Source organism: Ursus arctos, unplaced genomic scaffold (genome assembly GCF_023065955.2).
Source record: "Ursus arctos isolate Adak ecotype North America unplaced genomic scaffold, UrsArc2.0 scaffold_3, whole genome shotgun sequence".
In the NCBI taxonomy this organism is placed as follows: Eukaryota; Metazoa; Chordata; class Mammalia; order Carnivora; family Ursidae; genus Ursus; species Ursus arctos.
The window spans coordinates 38,407,514-38,435,487 of record NW_026622985.1 but is presented as its reverse complement, the minus strand read 5'-3'; the positions used below and the strand labels follow the sequence as shown (position 1 = coordinate 38,435,487).

The following is a 27,974-nucleotide window of genomic DNA, read 5'->3' as shown; positions in this document are numbered from 1 at the left end:
AAATTCAAATAGCCTGAGTTATTTCTCTTTATAATCTATGGGGGTTTTTAAGATAAATAAGTAAATGAGAAGTGAATAAGTGAAACCCTAAGAAGGATACTGTGGGCGAGTCTTAGTGACAGGTTCCACTGTATGTAAACATGATTCAGTCTTACTCATAATAACCCACAGCACTGCAGAGCCCTGCCTCTCCTCACGGAAAGAAGCCATTATATTCAGTGTCACTTTAGGGTCGACTTATGCAATATACTCTGGGGTAATGATCAGAAGAAGCCATTAATCAGAATACTTCATTCCTCAACCAGCAGGGTCAATGCGAGTTTTCTATATGTGCTACTTGGGGCTACTTTGCAATGATATGGAGTAAATTATGAATAAAGCGGGACTTGAAGGTATATTTTCCCTTTCCCAAGGTTTCTTGCAAGTGTTCTTTGATTTTACTCTGGGCTTAAAAAAAACTAATGAAATGAATGCTATTCCTAATTAATTTTATGGTTTATTTTTCACACAAATGCACACAATGTTATAACTTCATTGAAATTACATTACAACCAGAACTAGTCACATAGGTCATGTGACTGTAGAAGTACATCCAAGATTTTCTCTGAATCATTTTAAAACTAAATTTTCAATGAACATTTGTAATTTATGATGTAACACATTTAATAAGTAATTCAACACTAGCAAGTATTAGTTCATATACTACAATGGGAGACAAATTTTCATTGTGTGATGGATTTCACTGAGCAGTGTTAAGGAAATGAAGGACTGATTCAGTTTGTTGTACTATATGATTACTTAGGTCCCCTATTTCCAGATATTTCTATCAGGAATGGAGCTCTTTTCCAACTTTAATGATGCTATATATGTGTTCTGTTTGGACAGATTCTTTCCTAAATTTTAAGAGTATTAAAGCTATATATTTTTTTGCAAGTTACAAATTTTCGCATCAGCTAGAATTACCCATTTGTAATGAGCAGTGAATTTAGATGCTTTGGATGCTTCAGCTGTTTTAAAATCCTGATTTTTATTAATATACCGATATGTCTCCCACATACTTTCAGGGTGAAAAAGGCTCTGAAGGACCAATTGGCCCACAAGGATTACAAGGCCCATCAATCAAAGGGGACAAGGTACTGCATCTAGGGTATACAATAGGAAAGATGCCAATAAAATTACTTTTGTTCATTGTTCTTTATGCATGTACATTTATGAACTGTATTCAGCCTAACAACCACATCACACAGGTATCCAGTTAATTATAAATCCAGTATATGCAAGGTATATTATGTAGGTTGAATTATGATCTGAAATATCCCATCACGTTTATTTACAGTAATGTCTCATGTATTTGGGTTTTGACTTCCAGTAAAACTATCTGCAGCTAAGCAGCCGAACATTAGCGAAACAGACTTCTTCTTAGTAAAGAAAATAGTTTTTAAAAATGTATTGACTTGACCCCGTTACAGAACGTGCATGTCCATCCTTAGATATTCACTCAAAAAATACTACCTTAAAATGGGACTAAAATAGGAGAACTCATTGAAGCAAGCTAGCGCTGCTGCCCTCTCACAAGGACCAAGAGGGATCCACCCATAGCTGAACGAAGTGAGGTCTATAGATTCATTGCGGTGCGGGAGACCACAGACCATGGGGAACCCATCACTACTCAGGAAGAAGAAGAAAGATTTTTTTATAGGATTTGGGCTTGTGTTAGGTGATTTTGGGAAGTGTCTAAGAAGGTAGGAGTTGGCTTTGGATTTAATGCTGTTAGGAAGTGAGGTAATTTTAAGACTGCCCATTTTAATGACTCTTATCTAGGAGGTGGGGAAAGTGGAGTCAGGCTTAGCTGTAATTGGTAAAAAAAAAAAAAAAAGTAACAGTCATTCATTTTAGCTAGTGTAGGGGGATGTTTGATCATTTTGCTGGGGATGGGTGGTTTGGATGCTGCTTTTTTGTTTTTGTCTGTGCTCAGACCTGACTATGGAGCACTCTTGTTTTTATCTTGGTTCATGACATCAAATGGCCATATCTGACATTATTCTGTAAAATTGTTTATGTTCCATGGTCCACCTGTCATTGCTTTTCTTTTTCTCACTAGTTCCCAGTTTTCTTTAAAAGAGCTGCAGATTATACCCAGATTAGAAGTGGTGGTGAGGCTGGTGATAGGAGCTAGCGAGCTAGCTACAGACCCGTGGGAAGGGAAAGCTGCCAGAGATGGAGAGGATATAAGAAATGTACAAAAAACAGAGACCTCATATCAATTTGGAGTCATTTATATGTTAATCTCTAAACATATCATCACAGTATATATTATATTAATGATTTATATTCATGATTATCTTAGGTGTTATGTTTCAATTTTGAATTACTTATTTCTTTTATTTACTGGTAGCTATCTCTTTTAGATATCTGTATTTAAATAGCAGAGATACTGGTAAATAGTGAGTTATACAAATTTTAGTTGTAATACAATTCTTGGTTCAAATAGGTCAGCTCCAGCTCCAAAATACCCTAAAAATATGTAAGATTTTTTTTTCTTCCTTTGGAGCAGTGAGAACTGAATACAACAGATCTATTGTTTTATGAGGTCAGTAAATTAACTTTTTCAGGTGGTGGTGTCATGGCATTTGTGTTTTTACATCTGGAGCTCATGCAGAGAAAATACATTGAAATATCAGACATTATCACATAGTAATTGCGAGGCTTTCATTTGCTACTCCCTTGCCAAATCCTTACCCTTCCCCCCTTTCCTCTTTTCCTATTCTTTTATATATAACAGTAGATTGAAGCACTTTGGTGTCTGTAATTCAAGTGATAAGATAAACGCCCATGATAAAAGCTCTCAAAATGTATAATTAGTAAAACACAAAGAAGTGGTTTTGATACAGATATTAAATGTAAATATTAATGCACAAAAGAGGATCCGTCTTATGTGTTGATTGAATATTTGCAGAATAGTGGTTATGAGTGGGTTCTGGAGTCAGAGAGAGTGACCTTGAATCTTGCTTCTGTCATCTAATGGTCGTGTGACTGGGGCAAGGTACTTAACCTCATCTGGAAGACAGGGATGCCTACTTTCAGAGGGTTCTTGTGAGGATTAAGTGAGATAAAGCATGAAAAGCATGTAGCGCAGTGCCTGCCCCATGACAAGCAATCCAATTCTGAATCAGAATCCAGCTCTGAACTCGAACTTGAGTCCATTACATTTTTCCTTCTAAGATATTTATTTAGACTGGGGGTTGACACAAAGTAAAACACTAAGAAGCATATTCCAGGGCATGTCTCAATGACAGGGTCAGCATTCTTTCTTTATTTTTTTACGCAGGCTCCACACCCAGCGTGGAGCCCAACGCAGGGCTTGAACTCACAACCCTGAGATCAAGACCTGAGCTGAGATCAGGAGTTGGATGCTTAACAGACTGAGCCACCCAGGCACCCCTAATATTATAAGTATGATTTAATGATAATGATTTTGTTCATAAAAACGTTTATTTAGCCCAGGCATTGGCAAACTATGGGGCTGGCTGCTATTCTTACAAATACAGTGTTTTTAGAACACAGGCACATCTGTTCATCTAGGTATTTGTGCGACCAAAGCAGCGTTCACTAGTTATGACAGAGACCTTAGTATGGCCCTCAAGAATAAAATGTTTACGATCAAGCTGTTTAAGGGCAAGTTTATAGATCCTGATGTAGCCTAAATACAACTGACATTTAAATGTCCAGGACGCCTGGCTGGCTCAGTTGGTAGAGCATTTGACTCTTAATCTCCGGGTTGTGAGTTCAAGCCCCAAGTTGGGCATGAAGGCTTCTTCTAAAAATTAAAAATAAAATAAAATACGCATCTCGTTGTCTCTTTGCTATTCCGGATGTGCCAGGCATCATCCTCGCACTGGATGTTTGCTCTGCTTGGAATGCTTTTCCTGTGTTTCCACCTCGTTCTTTCCCTCTCATTGAGGCCATCCCTGGCCACCTTGTGCAAAACTGTAGCTGTCTTCCCGTTCCCTGATTTATTTTTCTCCTTAGCACTTATCCTTATTTGACATTTTATTTAATTGATTTATCTTGTTTACTATCTTCTGTTTTTCCTACTAGAATGTAAGCTCTGTGAGAAGAGAGGGTTTTGGCTGTTTAGGTCACTGCTGCTTTCCCAGCGTTTGAAACAATTCCTGGCACATAATAGGCGCTCACAAGTATTTGTTGAAAGACACAAAGAATGAATGAATGATAGTGTTTTTCTTACTGATAACTCTCACTTTGTTTCCCAAATTTATTTCATGGAAGGAAAAGGTTAGGTTCTTTAATTTTTTTGCGTTTATCTTAGATAATTTCTTAATTTTTAAAATGTATTTTAGCAAGACATGGAGGGAAAAGGTATTTAGAAAATTTTCAAACATTTCTCTTCAATTTCTCTCTCAAATCCCGATTTTCTTGGACCCTATAAATATTAGACTTTAAAATATTTCTATTATAACCCTAATAGGAAGTGTTGGTATTATAATAACCATTTAGGAATTCTTGGTCCTTGTGAGAAAAATGATGGATAAACTGGTGCAAACAGTCACCAATTTAGACGACACAATGAAAATATCATTCACTCTTTCGGCAAACTTGAACTGTAGGCTGTTTAAAAGAAATAGAGTTTTCTAACTTTTTATGTTGAACCCTTTTATGGTAGAGATAGATTTTAATTCAGCATAATTCAAGATTAGCGAAGTATGAAAGAATGAGGTTTATTGTTATATTTCTGACTTATTTTCTGTACAGGGGGATTTGGGACCTGTGGGACCCCAGGGACCAATGGGCATCCCCGGAATCGGGAGCCAAGGGGAACAGGTAATCAAAGCTTTCTCTCTTTCCCTTCGGTACAGAGCACTCTGACCCAGGCCTGGTGGTCACTGAAAGCCAGTCCTGCAGCCACCTAGGGGTGTACTTGACAGAGTGCAGTGGAATATACAACCAAAAGTGAATGTAGGGAAGGGAAAGATGGTTCTGTGAGATTTTATTTTTTAGAACTTCCAAAGAGTAAAAAAATAAGATGTGTGTTTCTTGGAGCTGTGACTTTTAACATTAATGCTTAATTAACAGGATAAGAGTTTTCGAGTGATTTTATATTCTTAGGTTTCCTTAGGCGCCCCGGTTTATTTATCTGCTGGTTTATGCGTTTTCCCCTTGCGGCTTCGCGAATGATTAAATCTCACTCTCTCCCCATGCTAGGAGAGTAGTATTTCCCACCCCCTAGCCATGTACCAATCTAGAAAAATATTAAACTTAAAACAAGGACAAGATTCAGAGGCAACTCTGAAGGGCACCATTCTTGAATAGAAGCAAACCACAGGTAGGGTTTATAAATGACATTTGGCCTCTCTCGGTCAGACGGAAGGAAAGCTCTCGGAGGATGTCTCTGCATTCATGGATCCAACTGCTTCCAAAATCTTCTGACCATAACTTTTGGAAAAGCTGGGCAATTTTGCTAGATCTAAATAATATAGAGATAATGTAACCGTACTATCTACCTACAGGGTCTCATTTAATCCCAGTGACGAACGAATCCAAAGTTATGCTGACTCTCCTCCTGCACAGAAAGTAGCTGATCGGCTTGACTAAGATTTATGATTAAGGTTTGAATTATTCTGTTGCCTAGAGAATGAATAGTGCTTCCCTTATCTAGGAGAGTGGGAAAAGAGGATTAAAAAATAGATAATTCCAAATCTCATTGTTGACACTAACTCTTGAGTTTGTTTCTAACCATCTTGAAATTAATTAGTATTTTGGTTGTTAATCCAAGCAACAACAAAGTTGGATATCACTCCTTTTCCCATTTCCTTCCTCTGGATAGAGATCCTAGTGGTATTTGTTCTTCTTACTGACAACTCTCACTTTGTTTCCCAAATTTGGAGGATTAAGATGCAGGAGAAGCCAAGATAAGTCTGTATATAAATGTTTAGATAATAATTAAGAGCTGGATATTTTGATTACGCAAGGATTGTGGTTCGACTCTGGGACCAGGCCATCTCAAACTCTGCAGTTTACTTGCTGGTTTCAGCCAGGCTTACGTTCTGATCCTGGAAGTAGTGGCTGGACAGTCCCGGGTCTTGGGGTCCTGGTGCTGAGTCACCACTATAGGGCTGAAAATGAGGTTCAAAGAAAGCCAAATCTTTCCAGATGGCCTGCGAATTCTGGACCTCCCACCTCCAACTTCCTGTTGCCTTTAATGCTGGTTCTTGGTGGGGGTTGTTGTTCTTTAGCTTAAAAAAAAAAAACTCTTTGACTTCTTTTGTTTTCTCACTCCTTTCCCTCCAAATTTCCAAGAGAAAATCATTTTTAAGGGAGACATGTCCATGTAGAGCTGACCCCTACTGGATAGGAGATTGAATAGAATCCATCATTTGTAAACTGCTTCGAACAAGAAAGGAATTTGTTTGCCCTTGTAAGACAAATGATTTAATTCCTACTTAAATGTAACCTCTATTTATACAGTTACTCATTTTCCTTCTTATCTTTAATTTGACATGTTTACCCACTGAATTACTCTTGTTATTAGATCTTCCTAATTCTCTTACAGAAATGAATTTCCCCACTGATATGTTTTTGGGGAATTCCTGTTTTCAGGAACATGTTGATAATATGCCTCAAGAGGCCTGCAGATTTTCATGAAATGTTTGGAGGCTTGACCACTTCGACTCTGTTATAAATTGAGTTGAAAATACTAATAACCACATAAAACATGTGTACACACACATATACGCATGGATAACTTTGAATTTTTTGGTTCCTTGTCCTATATCACACTACGTGTAGACAATTGTAAAAGATTCTGATAATGACATTATGATTCCTTCTTGTAATAACCTTAGCTTTCTTAAACTGTTTAGACTGCTTCATCTTCATTAACCAGAGAAAATTATATTTATAATTAAAAAATAAACAAGCAGTTGTATCATCCAGCTGTGAAAAAGAGGATACCATTTGTAATAAAATAATCATGTATTTGTAATCATTATTTACACAATCATGGCTTGTGGGGTGTAAGCAAAACAAAATTTTAGTTTTTCTTCATCAACCCTTTAAATATTTTTCTGTAGGGAAAGTTTTTTCTTTTTCCTCCTGCAGGAAGAAATTACCAACGAGTTACAAACTTTTCTTATCTCTTTTAGGTAATAAAAAGTTATAGTATCATCTCTAGTTGTAACTCACAGTTTTAATTGTGTATTAAAAATTATCTAGTCAATATATTAATTTTCCTTTTAAACTTCAATTATCTGGTATGAGCTATAGGGAGAACCTGTGGTCCATGGGAAGGTAATGTGCTTCTCATCCCTCCCAGGCCAAATCAAGGACACAGGTCCCTTGTGTTGCCAAGGCAAAAATCAAGGTCAACAAGTAGTTTCACTGAAGCTCTCTAGAATGTGGTTAAGAGAGAAGAAACCCAATCCCTCTCATTTTCTTCAAAGAACACACTTTATAAGACTACATTCTCCAAAGAAGAACTTATTAATCCTATCTCCTTCCCCTTTTTATACCCACAATGTGAGTGAGAATCTAGTGTTTGAACATTCTTCAGTTTGGTGTCTACAGACTATTGCTTCTCAGAGCCTAAGGTCAAACCTTTGATTTAATGTCCTGATATATTTTGATTGAGACAGCTAGAATATAGGTTTGCCTGCACGGGACTGAAATGTGAAATAGGTTAACAAGAAGAAATTTTATTTCTCTGATTTGGAACTCCAAGTTGGCATGGTGGCTCTGTTCATCAGGGTCTTCAGAAGTTTCATCTTCATTCTTGGGAGTCTGTCCTTCTCAGGGTGCTTTCCTCACCCACATGATCCAGAACAGCCACTGTGTCTTCACTTCAGCCACTGGGGAAGGAAAGACCTGCCTCTTCTTTTATCATGAATCAGCAATCGCACACATCACTTCCGTTTGTATTCCATTGGCCAGAATCCAGTCTATCTGGCAACACCTGGCTGCACCAGGGACTGGGAAACGTGGTCACTATTTAGGCAGCCGGGCAGGTCAGCTACAAATTCTCTTACTACGGAAAAAGGGGAGAATGCATATTATGGTTCGACTAGCAGCCTCTGCCATGCCATTCAACGAATACTGAGTATGACTTATGTACGATGGGATGTGAACTAAATTTTCACTTGAGAGGGTATGAAACTACTTTTATCCAAATTTCTTAATTTCGCTAATACTATTTTTAAACATTTTATTTTAAAGGGAATCCAAGGTCCTATGGGTCCACCTGGTCCACAAGGGCCTCCAGGACAAGGCTCACCTGGTCCCAAGGTAACTTTCTGAATTAGAGCAGAGTTTAATGCATTTATAGTCTAGTTGCTGTTTCCTCGTCAGTAGCCAGTGCATTGGGAAAGCACCAGATGAAATGAACTTAAAAATCAGATACCATGAGAGGCTATGGACTCTGGGAAACAAACTGAGGGCTTCAGAGGGGAAGAGGGTGGGGGACTGGGATAGGCTGGTGATGGGTATTAAGGAGGGCACGTATTGCATGGAGCACTGGGTGTTATACGCAAATAATGAATCATGGAACATTACATCAAAAACTAAGGATGTACTGTATGGCGATTAACATAATAAAAAATTATTATAAAAAAAGAACTAGATTTTTAAAAAAGTAAAAAAAAAATCAGATTTTTACTTAACGCAAAATGATATTGATATTCCTGATATTCCTGATGGTTTGGTTAATATAATATGTATTCTTTTACACTTTTAGAAGCATTTATTTAGGCAATCTTAATTTATTGTTTTCTTTATTACTCTTTCTTAAGAGATCCTATTCTAGCAGCTAAAGCAGTAGAGGCTTCCTATGGGCGGCCTAATCCATTCTCACCAACACTCCCCCAGTAGGCCAACCTCCCGACACATTTAATTAAAGATAAAGAGTCAGAAATAAAGAAAAATCTTCTATGAATGTGGGAATAATTTTATGTCCTAAATTAAAACTGTTATTTATCCCTTAGGAGAGGCATGGCACGTCTTAATGTTGCCTCAAATGATCACTAATCATTGTTAAAGAAATACTTCTCTGAGAGTAGTCACCTTCCAGCGCACTCCTTAGAGAGTGCCATGTGAGGAGCAGCTCGATGGAAGAAAGTTACTGTCCTTGAGATTTTTGCTTTGGGGTCATCACTGGAGCTCAGGTTGTTCTCTCTGCTTATGATATTGCTTTTGATTCGCAGTCATTCTGGCTTCTCATGTGTCAGTGATCTTCCACGGGACCTCTGCCTTTTGAGTATGCTACCTAGTCTATATATATCTTTTTAGATTGTATTTATTTATTTGAGAGAGAGAGTGAGAGAGAGCGAGCGAACCCAAGTCAGGGAAGAGGCAGAGGGAGAGGGAGAAACAGACTCCCCGCTGAACAGGGATCCCGACATGGGCCCAATCCCAGGACCCTGAGATCATGACCTAAGCTGAAGGCAGACGCTTAACCGACTGAGCCACCCAGGCGCCCCTACCTAGTCTATATTTTAAGCCAGACCGTTACATATTCCAAATTTGGTAAAACTCCATCCACCTGAAGGGATATATATATATATATATATATATATATATATATATATATATATATTTGAATTATACACAAACATATACTGAAATAACATATATTAAACTATATTTTCATGTTTTATATTACAATATATCATGTACATTAATATTAATGATATAATTAATATCTATCTACGATATATATACTTGAACACATACACACGAATTGAGCACACAAAGCTCAGTGTTATTTTGTAGACAGAAGACAGCTCTTAGCTCTTAAGACAGGAATATATTATTTTTATTTTACTGCTATAGTGACATACTCTTCAAATACTCTTTCCTAACTAGGGAGAAGTAGGCCAGACAGGAGCTACGGGGCCTAGAGGGCCGGTGGGAGTTGGAGTACAAGGCCCAAAGGTGAGCCGAGCACACCGATCAGAAGCGTTTAGATAATTTATGTCATATTATGTGAAGTTTCACTGATATCCAAATGCAATGCAGATCATGCATGTGTCATCTGTTATTTCATCAGAAGAGAATATTTATTCAGAAAAGGGTCTGATGCTCAGTGTAACTCTTACTGTTTAAGAAGAACCAAAAATCTTAGTTTAGCTTAAGGACCGCTATCCGGTTTTTATTCGTATAGTTATTAGCCTCAGAGGCCCTCTTTTGGCACAGAGCGATTCTTCAAGAACATTCTCGTCTGCATGTTATAAAACAGAGCACCTAGCACAGTAGGGCTGCAGCAAAGGGTACTTCCCTTGTCTTGTTTCAGGTCTCAGCTCAAAAGCTACCTACTCAGAAAGTTGTTCCCTAAACCTAAAGGACGTCTCCCCCACTCCTGCTACCCAGTGGTTTTATAGCTCAGCGCGCTGTTTCCTTTGCTTTTACCCCTCACCTCGACTGGCGTGTGTTCTGCCTTACTTTCCATCTTACTAATCCCTCGAGAAATGCAGTGCCCAATGCTGCAGCCACCAGCCACATGTGGTTCCTGAATGCTGGGAACGTGATGAGTGTGCAGTGAGATGTGTGGCTAGTGTGAAACACACTAGATTACAGAGCTCGGCACAAAGAATGTGACTACATCCTTAGTACATTTGAAGATTGATTACCTATTGAAATGATACAATTTCAGATATATTAAGGTAAGCAAAATACATTATTGGGATTATTTCCACCTGTGTCTTTTAACTTTGTAAACGTGGCTCCCAGAGGAGCTATAATGACATATGCGGCTTGCTCTCTGTTTCTCTTGGAAGTGCTACTCCCCTGCAGCAGGGGCCTTGTTTCCATTTTTATCTTATTACTGAATCCCCCACTCAGTAACAAGCCGATACTCAGTAAATGCTGTTGAGTAAATGAACAAATTCTTACTTTACACTTCCCAAGTTCTAGAACTAATCCTGAAGCCATGTAGGATCTGGGAAGCCACACTGAGGGCTCAGCGCCATCATTGTTGCTGCTGACATTGTCGTCATTCTTCTAAGCATTTGAGTATTACAATATGTACGATGTGGACCTAGAAGAATAGACATGTTACATATGCATGAACATATAAAGGATACAAACTGTACTAATATAAATAGCAATCACTAATCTAAATAGTAATAATAGCTGCCATTCGTTGAATGGTTTCGCTGGGCCACACAATACGCTAAGTGCCAAGTATGACATATATGTCACCACACTTTTGTGCAGGGTACATAAATGTATGTACGTGTATGATGTCGCATATGTGACAATTTCAGAGAAGCAACCTAGGATGGTAAGGCTCAGCAGGTGGACTACCTCAGTCTAGATCCCAGTTTTGCCACTAATTAGATGTGCAATCTTAAGCTTCTCTCACTTCAGAAAATGAAATATTTCAAACATACACAATAGTGTAGAGAATCATACAAGGACCATCCATGGATGCCACAACCCAGCTTTATCACATGTTGACATTCTGCCATGTTTATTCTGGCTATTTCTCTAAGAAGCGTTACAGAGATAGCTAGAGGCCTCGGCCTCTGCTCCTCCATCCCATGACCCTCCTCTCCTCCACCAGACATAATTATTATCGTGACTTGGGTATTTATCATTCTTTCGAAGTTTTTATAATTTTCCCACATACGTTTTTATCCATCAACCACATAGAGCTTTTGTGTGTTCTTGAACTTTACATAATGCATCATTCTGCCTTACACTGATATTCAGCCTCACGTTTATTTGTTTTTATATACCTTTAATTCATTTGTTTTCATTGCTCTATGGGAGTCTATTGTATAAAAATATCTCATTTAAAATTTATCCGCTTTCTTATTGATTGACATTTAAACTGCTTCCCATTTTTTGCCTTTGCCACCAATGCTGCCATAAACATTCTATGCGTTTCCTTTTGTGTAAGTCAGGCTACAAGTTTCTCTCACTGGTTGGCGGTAGATGCTACAAGTAGAATTGGAAGATCATAAGGTATAGGCAAGTTTTCAATTTCGATATCATGAAAATCCTGCCCAAAATGGACAATGGGTAAAATGGTTCTGCCTGTTCACCCTCCTTCTAGCAATATGTGACGACGCTCTTTTCTCTACCTTCGTGCCAACATGAAGCGGGTACGCTACATCTCATGGTTTTAATTACTATTCCCTGGTAACTGTTTGAACCGTTTTTAGGTGCTTAATGGACCTTCAGCTTCCCTTTTGCAAATTTCTGTAGAAGTTCTTTTTTTTTTTTTTTTTTTTTGAGGTTCGGTGTTCCTTTCTTACTGAAGTTCTTTCTATATCTGGCTATTAATCCTTTGTTATTTGGGTTGCAGATATCTCCCAGGCTATGGCTGGTCTTTTTTACCTAGGGCACCTTTTACTCTACAGAAGTTGTAAGTTCTGATGTGTTTCTATACCATTAATGTCTGAGTTTTTTAAATATTATTTAAACATTTCTTGAATCCAAAGTCATAAAAACACTCCTGTATTTTCTTCTTAAAATTTGGTGTTTTTGCTTTTTAAAATTTAGGTCTTCAGTCCACTTGCAATTTCTTTTTTGCGTGTGGTTCCACGCAGCGATTCTTTCCCCCCAGATGGACAACCAGGTACTCCTGCGTGGGTTACTGACTAGTCCGTGTTGGCTGCACTGGTTTGTAATCGCTCCTGTCACACACCAAGCTGCTCTGTATGTGAGGGAGGGTCAGTGCAGGAGCGCTCTATTCTGATCCATTTGTCTATTTATATCTCTCAGTGCTGATTATGATAGATTCATAATAAGCTTTTATCACCGATAGGGAAAATACTCTCAACTTCTTTCCTGGTTACTCTTGATTCTAACATACTCCTTTTAGGATTGACTTGTCAAATTTGACAGAATATCCCCTTGGGATATATATTGGGATTGTATTGAATCCTCAGATTAAATATTGAGTCTTTCAAACCACAGTATAAAACTAATTTTTCAGGAAAATAGGTGTCATTTTATGCAAAAAGATCTCCTAGTTTTTCAGTTAAAAAGGTACATTGGAGAATTTTCTTTTGCAATTGTGTGAATTGCTTTCTTTTTCTACATCTTTTTTTTTTTTAAAGATTTTATTTATTCGACAGAGATAGAGACAGCCAGCGAGAGAGGGAACACAAGCAGGGGGAGTGGGAGAGGAAGAAGCAGGCTCATAGCGGAGGAGCCTGATGTGGAGCTCGATCCCAGAACACCGGGATCACGCCCTGAGCCAAAGGCAGACGCTTAACTGCTGTGCCACCCAGGCGCCCCTCTTTTTCTACATCTTTTAACTAACTATTACAGATCTATTAGGAGAAGTATTATTTTGTTCGTGGTGGTGTTTTGTTTTGTTTTGCTATATTCATTTTTGTATTCAGGCACCTGATAATAGCTCTTATTATTTCTAATTGTTGGTAAACTCTTGCTTTTTATTCCCTGTGTGCATAATCATATCGTATGAAAATAAAAACTGTTTTATCTATTTCTTTTTCTTTTTCCTATTTGTTTTTCAAAATTTTACACTGTTAGGATCTCCAGTGCAATGCTTAAAAGAAGTGACTTCAAAGGAAGTGCTTCTAAAATTTCACTTAAAAAAAAAAAAGATTTATTTATTTGAGAGAGAGGGAGAGGGAGAGCATGGTCAGAGAGGAGGGGCAGAGGGACAAGTAGACTTCCCACTGAGCAGGAAGCCGGAAGCCACGTTCCATCCCAGGACCCTGAGATCATGACCCAAGCTGAAGGCAGACGCTTAACTGACTGAGCCACCCAGGTGTCCCTATAATTTCACTTTTAAGTGTGACATTTGTTGTAGGGTTTTGCTAGACCACCTCTTTTAGGTTAAGATAATTACCTTCTGTTTCAATTGTATCAAAAATTTCTTATTAATTATGAGTATTGGATTTTATCAGATTCTGCATCTACTAAGATAATTGTTTTATGTTTTCCTTTTAACCTGTTCATAATGGTAGATTACATTTCCAGAATTTTTAGTTGTTGAACTGTCCTGGGATTCTTGAGATAAACCCAACTGATCATGATATATAACTTTTTTATGATAGTAATTTAATTTACTAATATTCAGGATTTTTGCATCCACTTTAAATAATTTATTATGTGCTTGACATACAATAAAAGCACATGGTTAAAGTGCACACTTTGATAAAACATATGTATATGCTCTTGAAACCATCACCAACACCAGATAATTGAAGTATCCATCATCCTACCCACACCAAACTATTATGTGTTCATTTGTAATACCATCCTTCCACCTCTCCCTACTTCTCTTACTGATCTGCTTTGCAATCTCTGATAACTACTGGTCTTCTTTCTGTCATTACACATTCATTTGCATTTCCTAGAATTTTATGTAAATGGAATAATATGCTATATAAGGTTTTTTTCTGTCTTCTCTTTTACTCAGCAAAATTACTTTGAGGCCCATGTTTAACATCTAGGAATAGCTTCTTCTTTATTGTTCTTTTTATTGCTGAATAGTATTCCACTGTACGGACATTTGTTCATCCATTCATATGCTGAGGGAAATTTGGTTGTTTCCAGCTGTAGGATATTATAAAGCTATTATGAACAATTACGTACATGTCTTTGTATGGACATATACTTTTATTTTTCTTGGGTAAATGCCTAGAAGTGAAATGGCTGGGTCATATGATAGGTGTCTATTTCACTTTTCAAGAAACTGCCAAATTAACTACCTAAAAACTCTTTATTTTGTCTAAATTTTCACTGGGTATGGAATTCTGGGTTGATGACTGTTTTTGTTTTTTTCTCTTTCTTTTAGTACATTCAAGATGTCATTCCACTGTCCGTTAGGATCCATTAGAATCCACTAGATTCAATCCATTAGAGTCTACACACTCGTTTCTCTACAGGTCACTTTTGTCTGGCTACCTTCGAGATTTTCTCTGTATCGCTAGTTTTGAGCCAAGTGATTATAATGTGCCTTACTTTTGTTTTTTGTTTTTTTTATTACTTGTGTGAGGTTTCATTGATTTTCTTGGATCTGTGGGTTATTGATTTCATCAAATTTGGATATACTAGGCCATTGTTTCTTGAAATATTCCCCACTCTGCCTTCACCCTGGAAACTCCGTGTTACTTAAATTTGGCTGCTTCACTGATGCTCTGCTCATTCCTTTTTGGTCTCTTTTCTCTCTGTTTCATTTCAGATAGTTTTTATTGCTATGTTCCTCAGTTCCTTAACCTGCTATGATGTCTAATTTGCTTTTAATTTTATCCAGAGTATGGTTTATCTCATACTTTGCAGTTTTCAACTTTAGGAGTTCAATTCATATCTTTCTATAACTTCGTGTCTCTATTTAACATACCTCAACTTTCTTCTGGTTTCTTCAACATATGGAACATATGGAAAGCAATACAGTAAATTTAGGGTCCTTATCTACTATTCTCTCACCTATGTCATTTTCTTGGTAACTTTTTTCCCAGCTTCTTTGAATTCCTGATAATTTTTGGCTAGATGCCCACCTTTGTGCATTTCACCTTTCTGGGGGCCAGACGTTTTTGTATTCTTGAGAATAACTTTGTATTTCTATACATATCTTTGATCCTGGATTCTTTTAAGTCACTTGAAAAGAGTTTGCACCTCTTGGTCTTGCTTTTAAGCTTTCTTAGGTAGGACCAGAGCAGTATTTAGTCTAGGGTTCATTTCTCTTGACTACTGAAGCAAGACTTTTTTTTAGAACTCTAATCTATGGCCTCAGAATTCTGAGATTTCCTTTCTTGCTACTGGAAGCAAGAACTGGCCTGCTGCCAGTTCTCTCTAATCCTTTAAGTTGGTTGTTTTCTGGGCATTGGGTAGTTTCTTCACACTGTGCTGAACAGTATTTACTTGACTACACAAAAGGGATACTTATCAGCTCTTCATCGTTCTGTGTACCTTCTTCCTATCAGGTAATCTATTCTGTGAATTTTTGATACCTGGCTTACCTAGACTCCTACCTTCATCTCCTTAAATTAGAGAGGTTTCTGAACTTTCCCTGGGTTCTTTCTCCTTGCCCTGAGGCCTGGAAACTCTACCCAGGCAGCAAACTGGGAAAATTACAGTATTCACCTCATTTGTTTCCCTGCCCCCAAGTATTATTATCCCTCATTACTTGGTGTCTAATGTCTTGAAAGATATTGTTTTATATATTTTGTCTGATTTTTAGCTGTGCAGGGAGGAAATTAAATCTGGTCCCTATTCCTCCATTTGACTGGAAACTTACATGATATCTACATTCATAGGCCTTCTGGTCTGCAATGTAGTTTACTTGTCCTATTATTGTATTACTTTAATTTTTTATTAGACTCATGAAATAAATTGGGTAGACTTCCCTCTTTTATCATTTTTCAGAACCATTTGTATAAGATAGGGAATACCTGTTCTTCAAAGGATAAAGAATTTATAAGGTTTGACTGTAAAATCAGCAGAGCCTGTGATCTTGGAAGGAGAGAAAGTTAGAGACTTTTAATTACTGATTCAATTTTTTTTTTTAAAGATTTTATTTATTTATTCGACAGAGATAGAGACAGCCAGCGAGAGAGGGAACACAAGCAGGGGGAGTGGGAGAGGAAGAAGCAGGCTCATAGCGGAGGAGCCTGATGTGGGGCTCGATCCCATGATGCCGGGATCACGCCCTGAGCCGAAGGCAGACGCTTAACCGCTGTGCCACCCAGGCGCCCCACTGATTCAATTTTTTAATGCTTCTGGTTTATTTCGCTTGTCCATTTCTCATGTCATTTAAGTTATTCATATTTTTCTTAAAAGTTATTTATTAATGTTCTCCAATATATTTGTTTGAAGTTGTCACAGGAATTTTCTGATTTTAAAAAATCTTTACTATATATACAGTCATATTTCCCTTTAATTCTTAATAGTATTTATCTGTGACTTTTCTTTTTTAGTGTTAGTAATTTTTGTTAGAGGTTTATTTATTTTATTAGTTTTTTAAAGGTATTACCCTTTAGTTTTGTTACTTTTGTTACTTTTGATTTTCAAATTTATTGCCATCTGCTCTCATCTTACCAGATCCTTCTACTTATTTTTAGGTTTACTGTGCTTTTTATTTTCACTAGTTTTTTTTTTTTTTAGTTGAATTTAGGTGAAATGACTTTAACTTATCTTTAATATTTTTTCTATTAATAAATGCAGTAAGGACACTTTGGCAATGCTTGAAAGTAACACATATTATCTCTGAACATTTTAAAGAGTATATTCTTAAATACAAACGAACTTGAAAGCAAGCAGAATTATTGAGTAGTAGAGCTGACATTTCACTCCTATGTTAGTTTTTTGGGTTGCCGTAACAAAGAACCACAAACATTCGTTCAACACAACAGAAATTCATCTCACAACTCTAGAGGAAGCTGAAAATCAAAGTGTCTGCAGGGTCATGCTTTCTCTAAAACCTGTAGGGAAGAATCCTTCCTTGCCCCTTCCTAGCTTCTGGTGCTGGCAGCCCATGCTTGGCATTGCACGGCTTGTAGCCACACTACCACTGTCTCTGCCTCTGCTGTCACATGGAGTACCCCCCCCCCCCCCGCCCCGCCGTGTCTGTCTTTGCACGGTGTTTCCTTCTTCTTATAAGTATAGCAGTCATGTTGAATTAGGGCCCACCCTCATCACCTCATCTTAACTTGGTTACGTCTACAAAGACCCTATTTCCAAATGAGGTCACATTCACAGGTACCAGGGGTTAGGACTTCAACATCCCATTTTGGAGGTTTCAGTTCAACCTGTAACAACGTAATCCAAAACTGAGATCCAAAGAGGTTAAGTAACTTGCCCAAGGTCAAAGAGTTTAATTACTACTAGCTACTACTCAGATTTCTCCACTCAGAGGCTTGTTGCAAATACTGTAAGATACATCCCATTGGCAAGTACCTCAAAATGGAGGTGCATAAGTATGAATTTCAATTACAATAAATATGATACATATAGATAAATATGAATTTCTGGGAAATAAAATCTTTGCTTATCCACCAGGGGGAGCCAGGCTCAATAGGGCTCCCAGGACAACCAGGAGTACCCGGAGAGGACGGAGCTGCAGGGAAGAAGGTAACCCTATTTTTTACGTTACTAGAGTAAAAACTACTGACTCATGCTGACACCTTGGTCCTATAGGACCTCAAATTAAACCATCCAGGACAAACTTAGTCGTTTTAAGTAAACATCTCACAACTCTAAATTTCCTTTTTCACTTATTTTAGGTAGAAAGAACACCAGTTTAATGTCTGAATAGTGTCTCACGCTCTCTGCTTTCTCTCTGGCATTTCAGCCATGGCATCCTCCCGTGACCTAGTCCCTTTGGGATTCCTAGAAAGAACTGAATTGAAACTTTGAGAAAAACACTTTGTCCCCTCCAAAAAGAGAGTCCGTAAATGCATTCAGGAAGTAATTATAAAGATTTTTTGAAGTATTATGAGTTGACATTTGAAATACTCATTTTTCAAGATAAGTAGAGAAAAACAGCAGATGGAAAGGCTGAAGTTCTTTCTTTTTTTTTTTTTTTAAACCAAACCATCAAATGTGAATGAAGAGCCAAAGGAAAGTGAGCTTATCCTTTGAAAATTGGCTGCGAAATTGGACTCTTTCCTATTTCAGCTGCTCTGAGCTAAGCTAGAGATTGATACTAATTTATTAAATTGGTAAATTCCCAAATTAATTTTAAGACTATTATTCTGGAGGTTCTCAGCAGAGAATCCACTGGCCATAAAAGGAGACAAGGTGGCTTGTACAAACTGTCCATCGAGGATTAGCTAAGACATCGGTGTCATTTCCTCTAGGGAGAAGCTGGGCTCCCCGGAACAAGAGGCCCAGAAGGACCACCTGGAAAAGGACAACCTGGCCCCAAGGTAGGGAACTGACAAAGTGTTGGGGAAAGCAAACTACCCAACGAGACAGTTTAGGAGAAATTTGATTGTTATTCTTGCTATGTCAAATGTGTTTACTTCTGCCTTAAAATTATGGCTGTAGCTTGTGAGTTTTTGGAAGACAGCAAGTATGTATTATTCATTTTTATTTTCCTAAGATCTATCATAAGACTCAGCTACTAGAAAGAGTTCAACACGTTTTCTCAATAAATGGTCAGATTGACATTTTAAAACACATAGAAAAGAAGCCTTGAGTTACATCCTTGAGATTTGAAAGTCCATACGTTTTCTTCAAATATTTATAGAATCTCACACAGTAATAAGAAATATCGCCTTATTGAATGGAGGCTTCATTTTCACAGCTTGGCATACATTGTAGAAATGCTGGTTGAATAACATCTTTATATGTCAAGATGAGAAAATCCAAATTCATCAATAAAATCACTAGAGACGTAACCTACGGCCTCCAAGATGCCAGATGTTCCTGCAGTCTTTATGTACAGTCATCAGTGTACATGTAAAGATTCTGAAAAATTACATATAAGTAAAGTAAAAATAAAATCTATATACTTATTAGTGTTCTATTTATAATTGCATTAAAATGGTCAGTGAAAGCTTAAGAAGTCTACGTATTGTGAAATTTTGGCTAAAATTGAGTCCTTAACCTTAAATGTGAGAATTTGACATTTAAGCATATTTGCAGAATTTCGAACATTTTAATTTATTGATTTACCAGTGATATCTTTCCTTTTTTTGGGTGGGGGGAGGTGAATGTGGACATAGAATACCTTTTTCATGTCCAACAAAAATACTTTCAGAAATGCTTGTCTGTTAACATTCAGGAGAACTGATGTTTTCTAGAAGATATTTTTGGAAAACAGACCCTGGGAGTTAATAACTGAAGTTGTGAGAATGAATGATGTCTCTGAGAAAGAGAGCTGAGGTTTGAATCCCACATTGTGCAGTAGCTGGAGAAAGAACATTCAGGACAATATGAAGATAAGCAGAATAGTTACCGTGTTAGGGAAACCAAGGTGAGAGGGTTTTAAGAGGAAAGCGATCGGTGGTGTCAAATGCTACCAATAGAGCAAGGAGAATGCTTTGGAAATGCTGAGGGGATCTGTGGCTTATGGACAGTTATGGAGAAGAGTGGTAGGAATATGTTATGTAGCCCAGATATGCTATGGTCCAGTGTTGGCACTTTATCACCTTTAACTGGGTTCCTACTGTAGTCTTCTGGGTTATTTAGATCAGTAAATTAAGTCTGGGAGTGAATAGAAGAAAATAACTAGTTGGGGTTAGATTTTGCCTCTGCTGGCAAATGATCATGATACGATAAGTTAAGGATACAGTAACATTCAACTGTTATGTTTTTTATCACTTGTCACTGCTCTTCATTAGTTTGGACCTTGGGGAGTTAATTACAGCTGTAGGTAGGAGTTCACCTCTTCTTGAGGGAGTGTCTGCGTTGCTGATGACCTTGGGAACATGTCAGAAATGTGAATTCTTGGGTCTCAGTCCAAACCTACTAAATCAGAAACTCTGGGCATGGGTGGGGCTCAGCAATCTGGGGGCTCACAAACCCTCACGTGAGTCTGATGCCCGCTTAGGTTTGAAAATGGTGGTATAGTTATTTATGTCATAAATGTTTCAATGGCCTCAGCTGCAAACCCGAAAGAGTTATTCCTTTGTTGAGCCACATTTGGATCTGGTACCTTACAGTTGAGCCCTAGTTTAAGGATAGTTTGTAATGCTCTGGTTGAGGGCTCTGGTTGAATGTAACAAAATTCCTTCAGGGAAGTACGAGCTTACACAACCAAGCTGAGGAAGAGCCCATGGGCAGTTTCCAACTCTGCTCCAGGTTAATGCTCATGCATCTTTCTGCCAATAGAATTATTGGTCTCATTTGGGAAACGGAACTAGATTCCTTATTGAGGAAGAAATGGGGCTGGATTTGAAAAATCTGGGTTTTTTTTAGTGGTAACATTTTGTATAGCTAGCCATTTCATGCTTCACTTCCTTGTTGCCACTTTTATGATCTATAGATGTAAAATTAAAAAAAAATTTCTTATTCAAGTATAATTAACATACAGTGTTTTATGAGTTTCAGTTGTACAATATAAGGATTATATATTCACAATATAAGGTTCTATATATTTCTCAGTGCTCAAGATATGTGTGCTCTTCACTCCCTTCACCTAACTCACCCATCCTTCCACCCACCTCCCCTCTGGCAACCACCCGTTTGCTCTCTATCTTGGAAAATATCTCATTTTAGGTTTTAAAATTGAAGCAGCATTACAGCTGGAAAAGCACAGGTAGCTGTCTTTTCTGAAACCGCGAACGTCTCAGGAGCATCTGTTAATAAACCAAATCCGCCAAAGAACTGTGAATTCCAATCAAAGTCCCGAGGGAGATACTGAGCTTAGATTTAAAAAAACATTAAATCATATTGAATAAATGGTAAAGACTGAACAATTCTGAAGTCATCCAGTTTTCTCAAGAACATCAGCAAATCCCGTACAACAGAGCTGGCCTTGGGACACATTGCTTGAAAATCAGTGTTAGTTGAGAACATGGTCCTGATAGGGTTGTTTTAAGAGGAAGGAGGGTCTGTTCATACAACTGTGTTTTTATGATTATTTTGTCAGGGTGATGAAGGAAAGAAAGGGAGCAAAGGAAATCAAGGAGAGAGGGGATTTCCAGGGCCTGAAGGGCCAAAGGTATGTTTCTTATACTCTCCTTTATGCTTTGGGGAGATTGTCATTGTGTCTGGTTTTAATAGAATATTAGATTTCTACTGTAAACTGGATTCCCTGGTTCCTTCTCAACAAATCCAAGTGGAAAAAGCTTTAGAAAACACACTATTCTAGGCCAAACAGGATGGACTAGAGAGTCCATAAAATAGGTGATCTTCACTGGAACATTTATGACTCTTGGAGACCATCTGTATGGCAATTCTCTCAAGTGACCACCAAATATTCAGAAGCTAGGATAAAGTTAGGACTGTAGAACATACCAATTCTCTTCCATCTTGTTTTGCTAAACAACAACACCGTTCCAGATGGAGAAGCAGCACGGACACGAGGAGGAGCAGGGCTTCAGAAAGCAGGAGAGTAGGGTTCTCATCCTGCTCCCCCAGGAACCTTTGGGGCCAGTCACTTCAATCACAGAAAGCAATAATAGTATCTATTTCCCAGGATTGCCGTGAAGACAGAAAGAGTTAATCAAGCACTGAGCACTGTTCCTGGGACATAGTAAGTGCTCAGTACATGGGGCTATTCAGAGAGGAAAAATCAATACTGTGCAATGGAAAGTAGGGGATATATAACCTGATGAACTGACCAGGACCAGATGCTGAGGATGAAGTAAAGTAAATTGCTAGACAGGCAATCAGGTGTGTGTCCTGACGTAGCAGGAGAGAATACTGAGGTCATTTGGATGTGTCAGGAAACAGAAACTGCAAACCTAAAAGAGCTCAGGCTTCTAGGAAGATGTAAACTGTAAGGAGACAAGAGGTACGTTGAAGGACCAGACTGTTAAAGAAACACACACACACACACACACACACACACACACACACACACACGAACGGTACCAGCAAGATAAGAGCAGGTAGAAAACAAATCATCCTCTGTGGACAGGTCATTAAGCTTCAGTGTCCATCAGTACCACCCAGGAGCTTGTTACAAATCTGTATTTCTTGGCGCAGTGCCTAGACAGCGGGATTTTAGTAAGTGGGCGGGGTCCTAGAAATCTGCATTTCTTAAGTAAGTGCCCCATGCCGCGGGTAATTCAAGGAGCACAGGATGAGAAATGCACTATAGAGGGAGAGTGTTGTATTAGTATTGATGACAATGGTTATTCCTTATATTGTGCTCTCTTCTTCAAAGAGTAGTTTTCTGTATTTTGAAATAAAGCTTTTTTGGTGAGGAGCTGCCATATTTTAAAGCATAATCACAATTTATTTTTTTTTAAAGATTTTATTTATTTATTTGACAGAGAGAGAGACAGCCAGCAAGAGAGGGAACACAAGCAGGGGGAGTGGGAGAGGAAGAAGCAGGCTCTTAGTGGAGGAGCCTGACGTGGGGCTCGATTCCAGAACACTGGGATCACGCCCTGAGCCGAAGGCAGACGCTTAACGACTGAGCCACCCAGGTGCCCCCATAATCACAATTTAATACAGGGTCTTTAAATAGATATATATACTATCTATATATATAATTTGATATTTTAAAAGTAATTGACTTTTTTTTCTAAAAAAAAAAAAAGAAGAGTAGAATAGATGAAATCTAGAAGCATAATTTTGTTTCCCTTGGTTTAAGTGAGAATTTTAACAGGTTGCTGTTTTATTCCTTTGCCATGGGGTTGAATCGGGTGGTTATCTGTTACCAGAATCCTGGCTGTGTCATGGGCCATTGCCTTATAGGTTTGGAATTAAAGACTTGGCACGCACCTGTGAGGCATGCGCTGGGCCCCAGCGGGCTGGTGTGCTCAGCTTGTGGGGCGTACTGGGCAATCAGCACAGAGGGAGGCCTCAGCTGTGAAGGCGACTGTGGTCCAGGGCAAGAGTCATTCGTGGTGAATCTGATGGATGGAGTCGCTCTCGGAGGAAACAGGGGGACACGGGGGCAGTTCCCACCACTGAGGATAGTTCAGTCTCTAAGGCGGGGGCGGGGGGGGGGGGAATTTCTTGGAAAGGTACAGGTAGTAAATATTTCAGGCCTTGTGGCCAAGGGGCAAAACTAAGGATATTGTAGTCACTTAAATAATAATCATTTAAAAATGTGAAAATTGGGGCTCCTGGCTGGCTTGGTTGGTATAGACCATGTGACTCTTGATCTCAAGGTCATGAGTTCAAGCTTCACACTGGTGTGGAGCCTACTTAAAAAACAAAACAAAATATGAAAACCATTTTTAGCCACGGCTGTACGAAACCCGGCAGCGGGCCATCTTTGGCCTGACGGTGGCAGTCTGCCTCACCTGTCCTACATCAGGAGTTTCCAAACTGACTCATAACAAATCCCTACTAGTCACAACAAATTTGACCACACTTTAATATAGGTTTATTCTTTAATTCTAGCTTTCACTCATAAACTATATTAATATGCTATGAAATTTACATAAATAATTGAAAATTTAAAAGAGATAAAAATTTACAATGAAGCCCTAGTATTTTTTTTTTTTTAAAGATTTTATTTATTTATGCGACAGAGATAGAGACAGCCAGTGAGAGAGGGAACACAAGCAGGGGGAGTGGGAGAGGAAGAAGCAGGCTCCCAGCAGAGGAGCCTGATGTGGGGCTCGATCCCAGATCACCGGGATCACGCCCTGAGCCGAAGGCAGACGCTTAACCGCTGTGCCACCCAGGCGCCCCTGAAGCCCTAGTATTTTCTTCTAGTATCTCAAATGGGTCATTTTGAACACCTGGTGGGGTGTGTGCACCCTCTTTTATTGACAATTGCTCTGCATAGTGTCTTTAAGTGAAGTAATTGTACCTGTATCAGAACTCGCAGAGGGGCCTCATAAAACTTGTATTCCTGGGCCCAGCCCCTAGATCTATTGAATTAAAATCTCTGGGGTTGAGACCTGACTCTGTATTCTATCAAATTCCTCTGATGATTTAAGGATCACTGGTCTAGAACCTGATGGGACAGAGATATTGCTTGAGTCTTTATTGAGACTCAATATTGAGACACCAAAAAAAAAAAAAAAAGACATGTTTCAAATTTTCTATTTGAAATTCCATTGTTTTTACCATCAACTCCCTACCTCTAAAAAGGGATGTGAGCTAGGATATAATAGAAGACATATACCATGGGCCATAAAATAAAATAACAAAGGAAAAAGAAGGAACTACAAGGAACATTATTTACCTACCAAGTATACCCAAGAACTTGTGCTGAAGAAAATTATTGTAATTGAACAAACATTTCCCTCTGAGCTTGCTGGCATGCAGTACAAAAGGGAAGCACCCTGAATTGCATAATTTTTATTAGCTAGTAGAAGAACACACAAGAGATAAAAATTTCCTAATATTCAGAAACTAATTGAATGCATTTTTTAAAGGCCTTGAAATCTCAATCACCAAAAACTTTAGTAGAAATTTGGCAAAAATGTTCAAATATTTTCACATTGGTCTGTGAAACAGGTCATAATATTTTAAAATGCTGGGAAGACATTTCTGTATTTTTCCTAATATAATTACTATATATGGTTTCTTTGCTTTTTTTAGGGTGAACCAGGAATTATGGGCCCTTTTGGGATGCCTGGAGCATCAATTCCTGGACCACCTGGGCCGAAGGTATGCATTCTTGGGAGTGAATGAATGAATGATTTATAACTTGGATCTTTGGCAGTGGGTGTGGGGAAAAATTCATGACACCAGTGAACAAAAATTTTAGTTTTGGAAGAACCTTAAGATAATATCTGGTTCAACCCTGATGTTTCACAATTAAGCAAACTAAGGGCTAGCAGGAAATTTAAGATTAGAAACTAGGTTTCTTGCTCCTCATCCTGAACTTGTCATTTCACCATGAACTACCTCCACCAAATCCTATTTTAAAAATTTATTGTGTTTACTCAGAATACAGTAAGATTAATAATCAGAAAGTCTGCCAGAAAAGAAGACCGCTCAGATTTAAGAGCATTCCCAGGCATTCTTATAGTCTAAATATTTGAGTCTAGATAGCCACCCATTTCAGGGGCCTTTCTATAAATAGTCCTTACTGACAGGTTTTATTTGCTTGGGATTTGAAATCCCCCTCAAATACAGAAGAAGCTACTACATCAAGATCTGAGATTGATAGATTAAACCCTTTATCAATCTCATTTGTGTTTCGTGCAATTATGGTTTCTCCTGCCATTTAAGACCTGAAACTGAACATTATTTGAAATGTGCAGGGAGATAGAGGAGGACCGGGGATCCCTGGATTTAAAGGAGAACCTGGAATTGCTGTTCGAGGACCAAAGGTAGGCTTTATTCGTTCTTTTTCCCCTCTATAAGAGAGAAGGGAAAGGGGAATCAAAGCACAGTAAACTGACAGTGGAGACTGTTCTACTCACCCTACATTGATGAGCTGGAATGTAAAAGTACACTCTCGTTGTTTTAAAAATCAAACCATCAGATCATTTTTCATAACTGTGGAGGAATGATAGCTCCTATGGTTAGATTTTAGATGACTCAACAGTTCTTTGAAAATGCTCTTTTTGTAATGTCTGTGATATAAGAGATTATATGACCTGTAGCTTCTTTCATTTACATATTAATGGTCTAGGTATCTCTCACAAAACATTGTCCAAGAAGTTCCTGTTTGGAAGCTTTACTGAATTAAATTTCTCTGCTTTGTTTTCCATCTTTCAGAGTTATTTTAAATGAAAATACAAATAATTATAGGAGATGACAGTTTTAAGTAATCATATCTATTTTCCATGGCAACAAAGCACCATTTCTCTGCTCACACAAAAACCAGTATCACAGCAAAATTTAACATTGCAAATGTCATAAACACATCCCAACCGTGTTTAGGAGAACAGATTTTGGGGCTCCATAATCAGCACTGTATTGAATTAGTAGCATGATTTTTTTTTAAGATTTTATTTATTTGACAGAGATAGAGACAGCCAGTGAGAGAGGGAACACAAGCAGGGGGAGTGGGAGAGGAAGAAGCAGGCTCATAGTGGAGGAGCCTGATGTGGGGCTCGATCCCACAACGCCGGGATCACGCCCTGAGCCGAAGGCAGACGCTTAACCGCTGTGCCACCCAGGCGCCCCTAGTAGCATGATTTTAATGTGGTTTTGAAACTGGCTTTAGTTCTATCAAATTGCCTCTTCTGGATAAATGAGATCGAGTACATCAGTGATTTTCAAAACCTCAAAAAAGAAAACTTAGAACCGTCTTTGAAATATAATGTAAAACCCATATACTGTTATTAAGTTGGAGTGCTCCTTTTAATGGTCAAGGGGGGGATCCTGACTTCCACTGTTCCTAATCACTTTAACTGTTGTCCTTGCTAGAGTGACAATCCTCTGGTTTACTGGGAACACAGAAGATTGTGGAATTTTCAAGCTAAAACAGAGCAAGTCCAGGGCAAACTAGAACAAGGTGTTTATCCCACTCCCCAGACCCTGAGGCATGTAGCAACCCAAGCCAAGGAGAAAATTCCAAATTTCCTAAGGCTAAAACTATAGATATGGCCTTGATCAAGAATGTTTGGATGGCAATTTTCATATAGTTTGATAACTTCCTGAATCTGCATATTCCTGGTTCCATGATTTAATGCTACTTCTCTCTACTTATACTTTTCTTTACAAAAATAAAGTCCAGTTAAATGTGCAGCCTAGATTTATAAGCACCCCCCCATTTTTTACTGATCATTATTGGCATTGCTGGTGATATAGTTAATTGATATTCTTTACCTCTTTATTCCATAATTTTTCTAATCCCTTGGCCTTTAATGATACTCTGTCATTCTTCCCTAGTGCACTATTTTTTAAGCTTTTGAAAGGTTAAATGTCTGATGGAAGTTTGGGCACATAATTCAGTTTTGCATATGACTTCAGGGAGCTCCCAGGTCCTCCCCTAAAGTCCATTACAAAACACCAGATTAAGCTTTCTGCCTTAATTTCTGTTGAGTGAGAGAGACACTTCAAAGGGAATCACTCTGCAGGACATTTTCTTGAATCCAGTGCATCAAGGCCAAGTGACCAAAGTTCTACCTATAAAAATATTGTGAGGAGTCCAGCGTAAATACTGAGACGGAACAGTGCCCCCTCCGTGCCCCCGATATTTCCTATGAACACGAGATGTAACAAGCTAACAGAAATTTTTACAGGACGCAGGACAAAGATCTCTAGGAAAAAAAAATGGTTAGTTGTAAACTATAAATGTTTTAACATTTTTTCCTCCCAATGTGGGTGCCAGAGGATATAAACAGTAACAGCTGCCGATAATCTGTTATAATCTTGAAACTTAGAAATAAAAACTGAAAGTGAATTTTGATTCCAGTTTTCCCTTCAACTTAACCAGGGAGCAGTTACTGCTTTGGTTGCTGGCCTGTTCCTCATGTTAAGCATGGAAAGAAACGGCTATCTTGTTT

At 38.3% G+C, this 27,974-nt stretch overlaps 1 protein-coding gene across 1 annotated transcript in view; it reads left to right on the top strand.

The window, feature by feature from the left end:
* The window catches only part of COL28A1 (collagen type XXVIII alpha 1 chain), a 157,927-nt gene that overhangs the window by 53,537 nt on the left and 76,416 nt on the right, over positions 1-27,974 (top strand). The window contains exons 15-23 of the mRNA XM_057304177.1: positions 1,065-1,133; positions 4,771-4,839; positions 8,227-8,295; positions 9,871-9,939; positions 17,989-18,060; positions 18,789-18,857; positions 21,527-21,598; positions 25,111-25,179; positions 25,779-25,847. Of these exons, the coding sequence (XP_057160160.1) occupies positions 1,065-1,133; positions 4,771-4,839; positions 8,227-8,295; positions 9,871-9,939; positions 17,989-18,060; positions 18,789-18,857; positions 21,527-21,598; positions 25,111-25,179; positions 25,779-25,847 (627 nt within the window). The remainder of the gene's footprint in view (positions 1-1,064; positions 1,134-4,770; positions 4,840-8,226; positions 8,296-9,870; positions 9,940-17,988; positions 18,061-18,788; positions 18,858-21,526; positions 21,599-25,110; positions 25,180-25,778; positions 25,848-27,974) is intronic.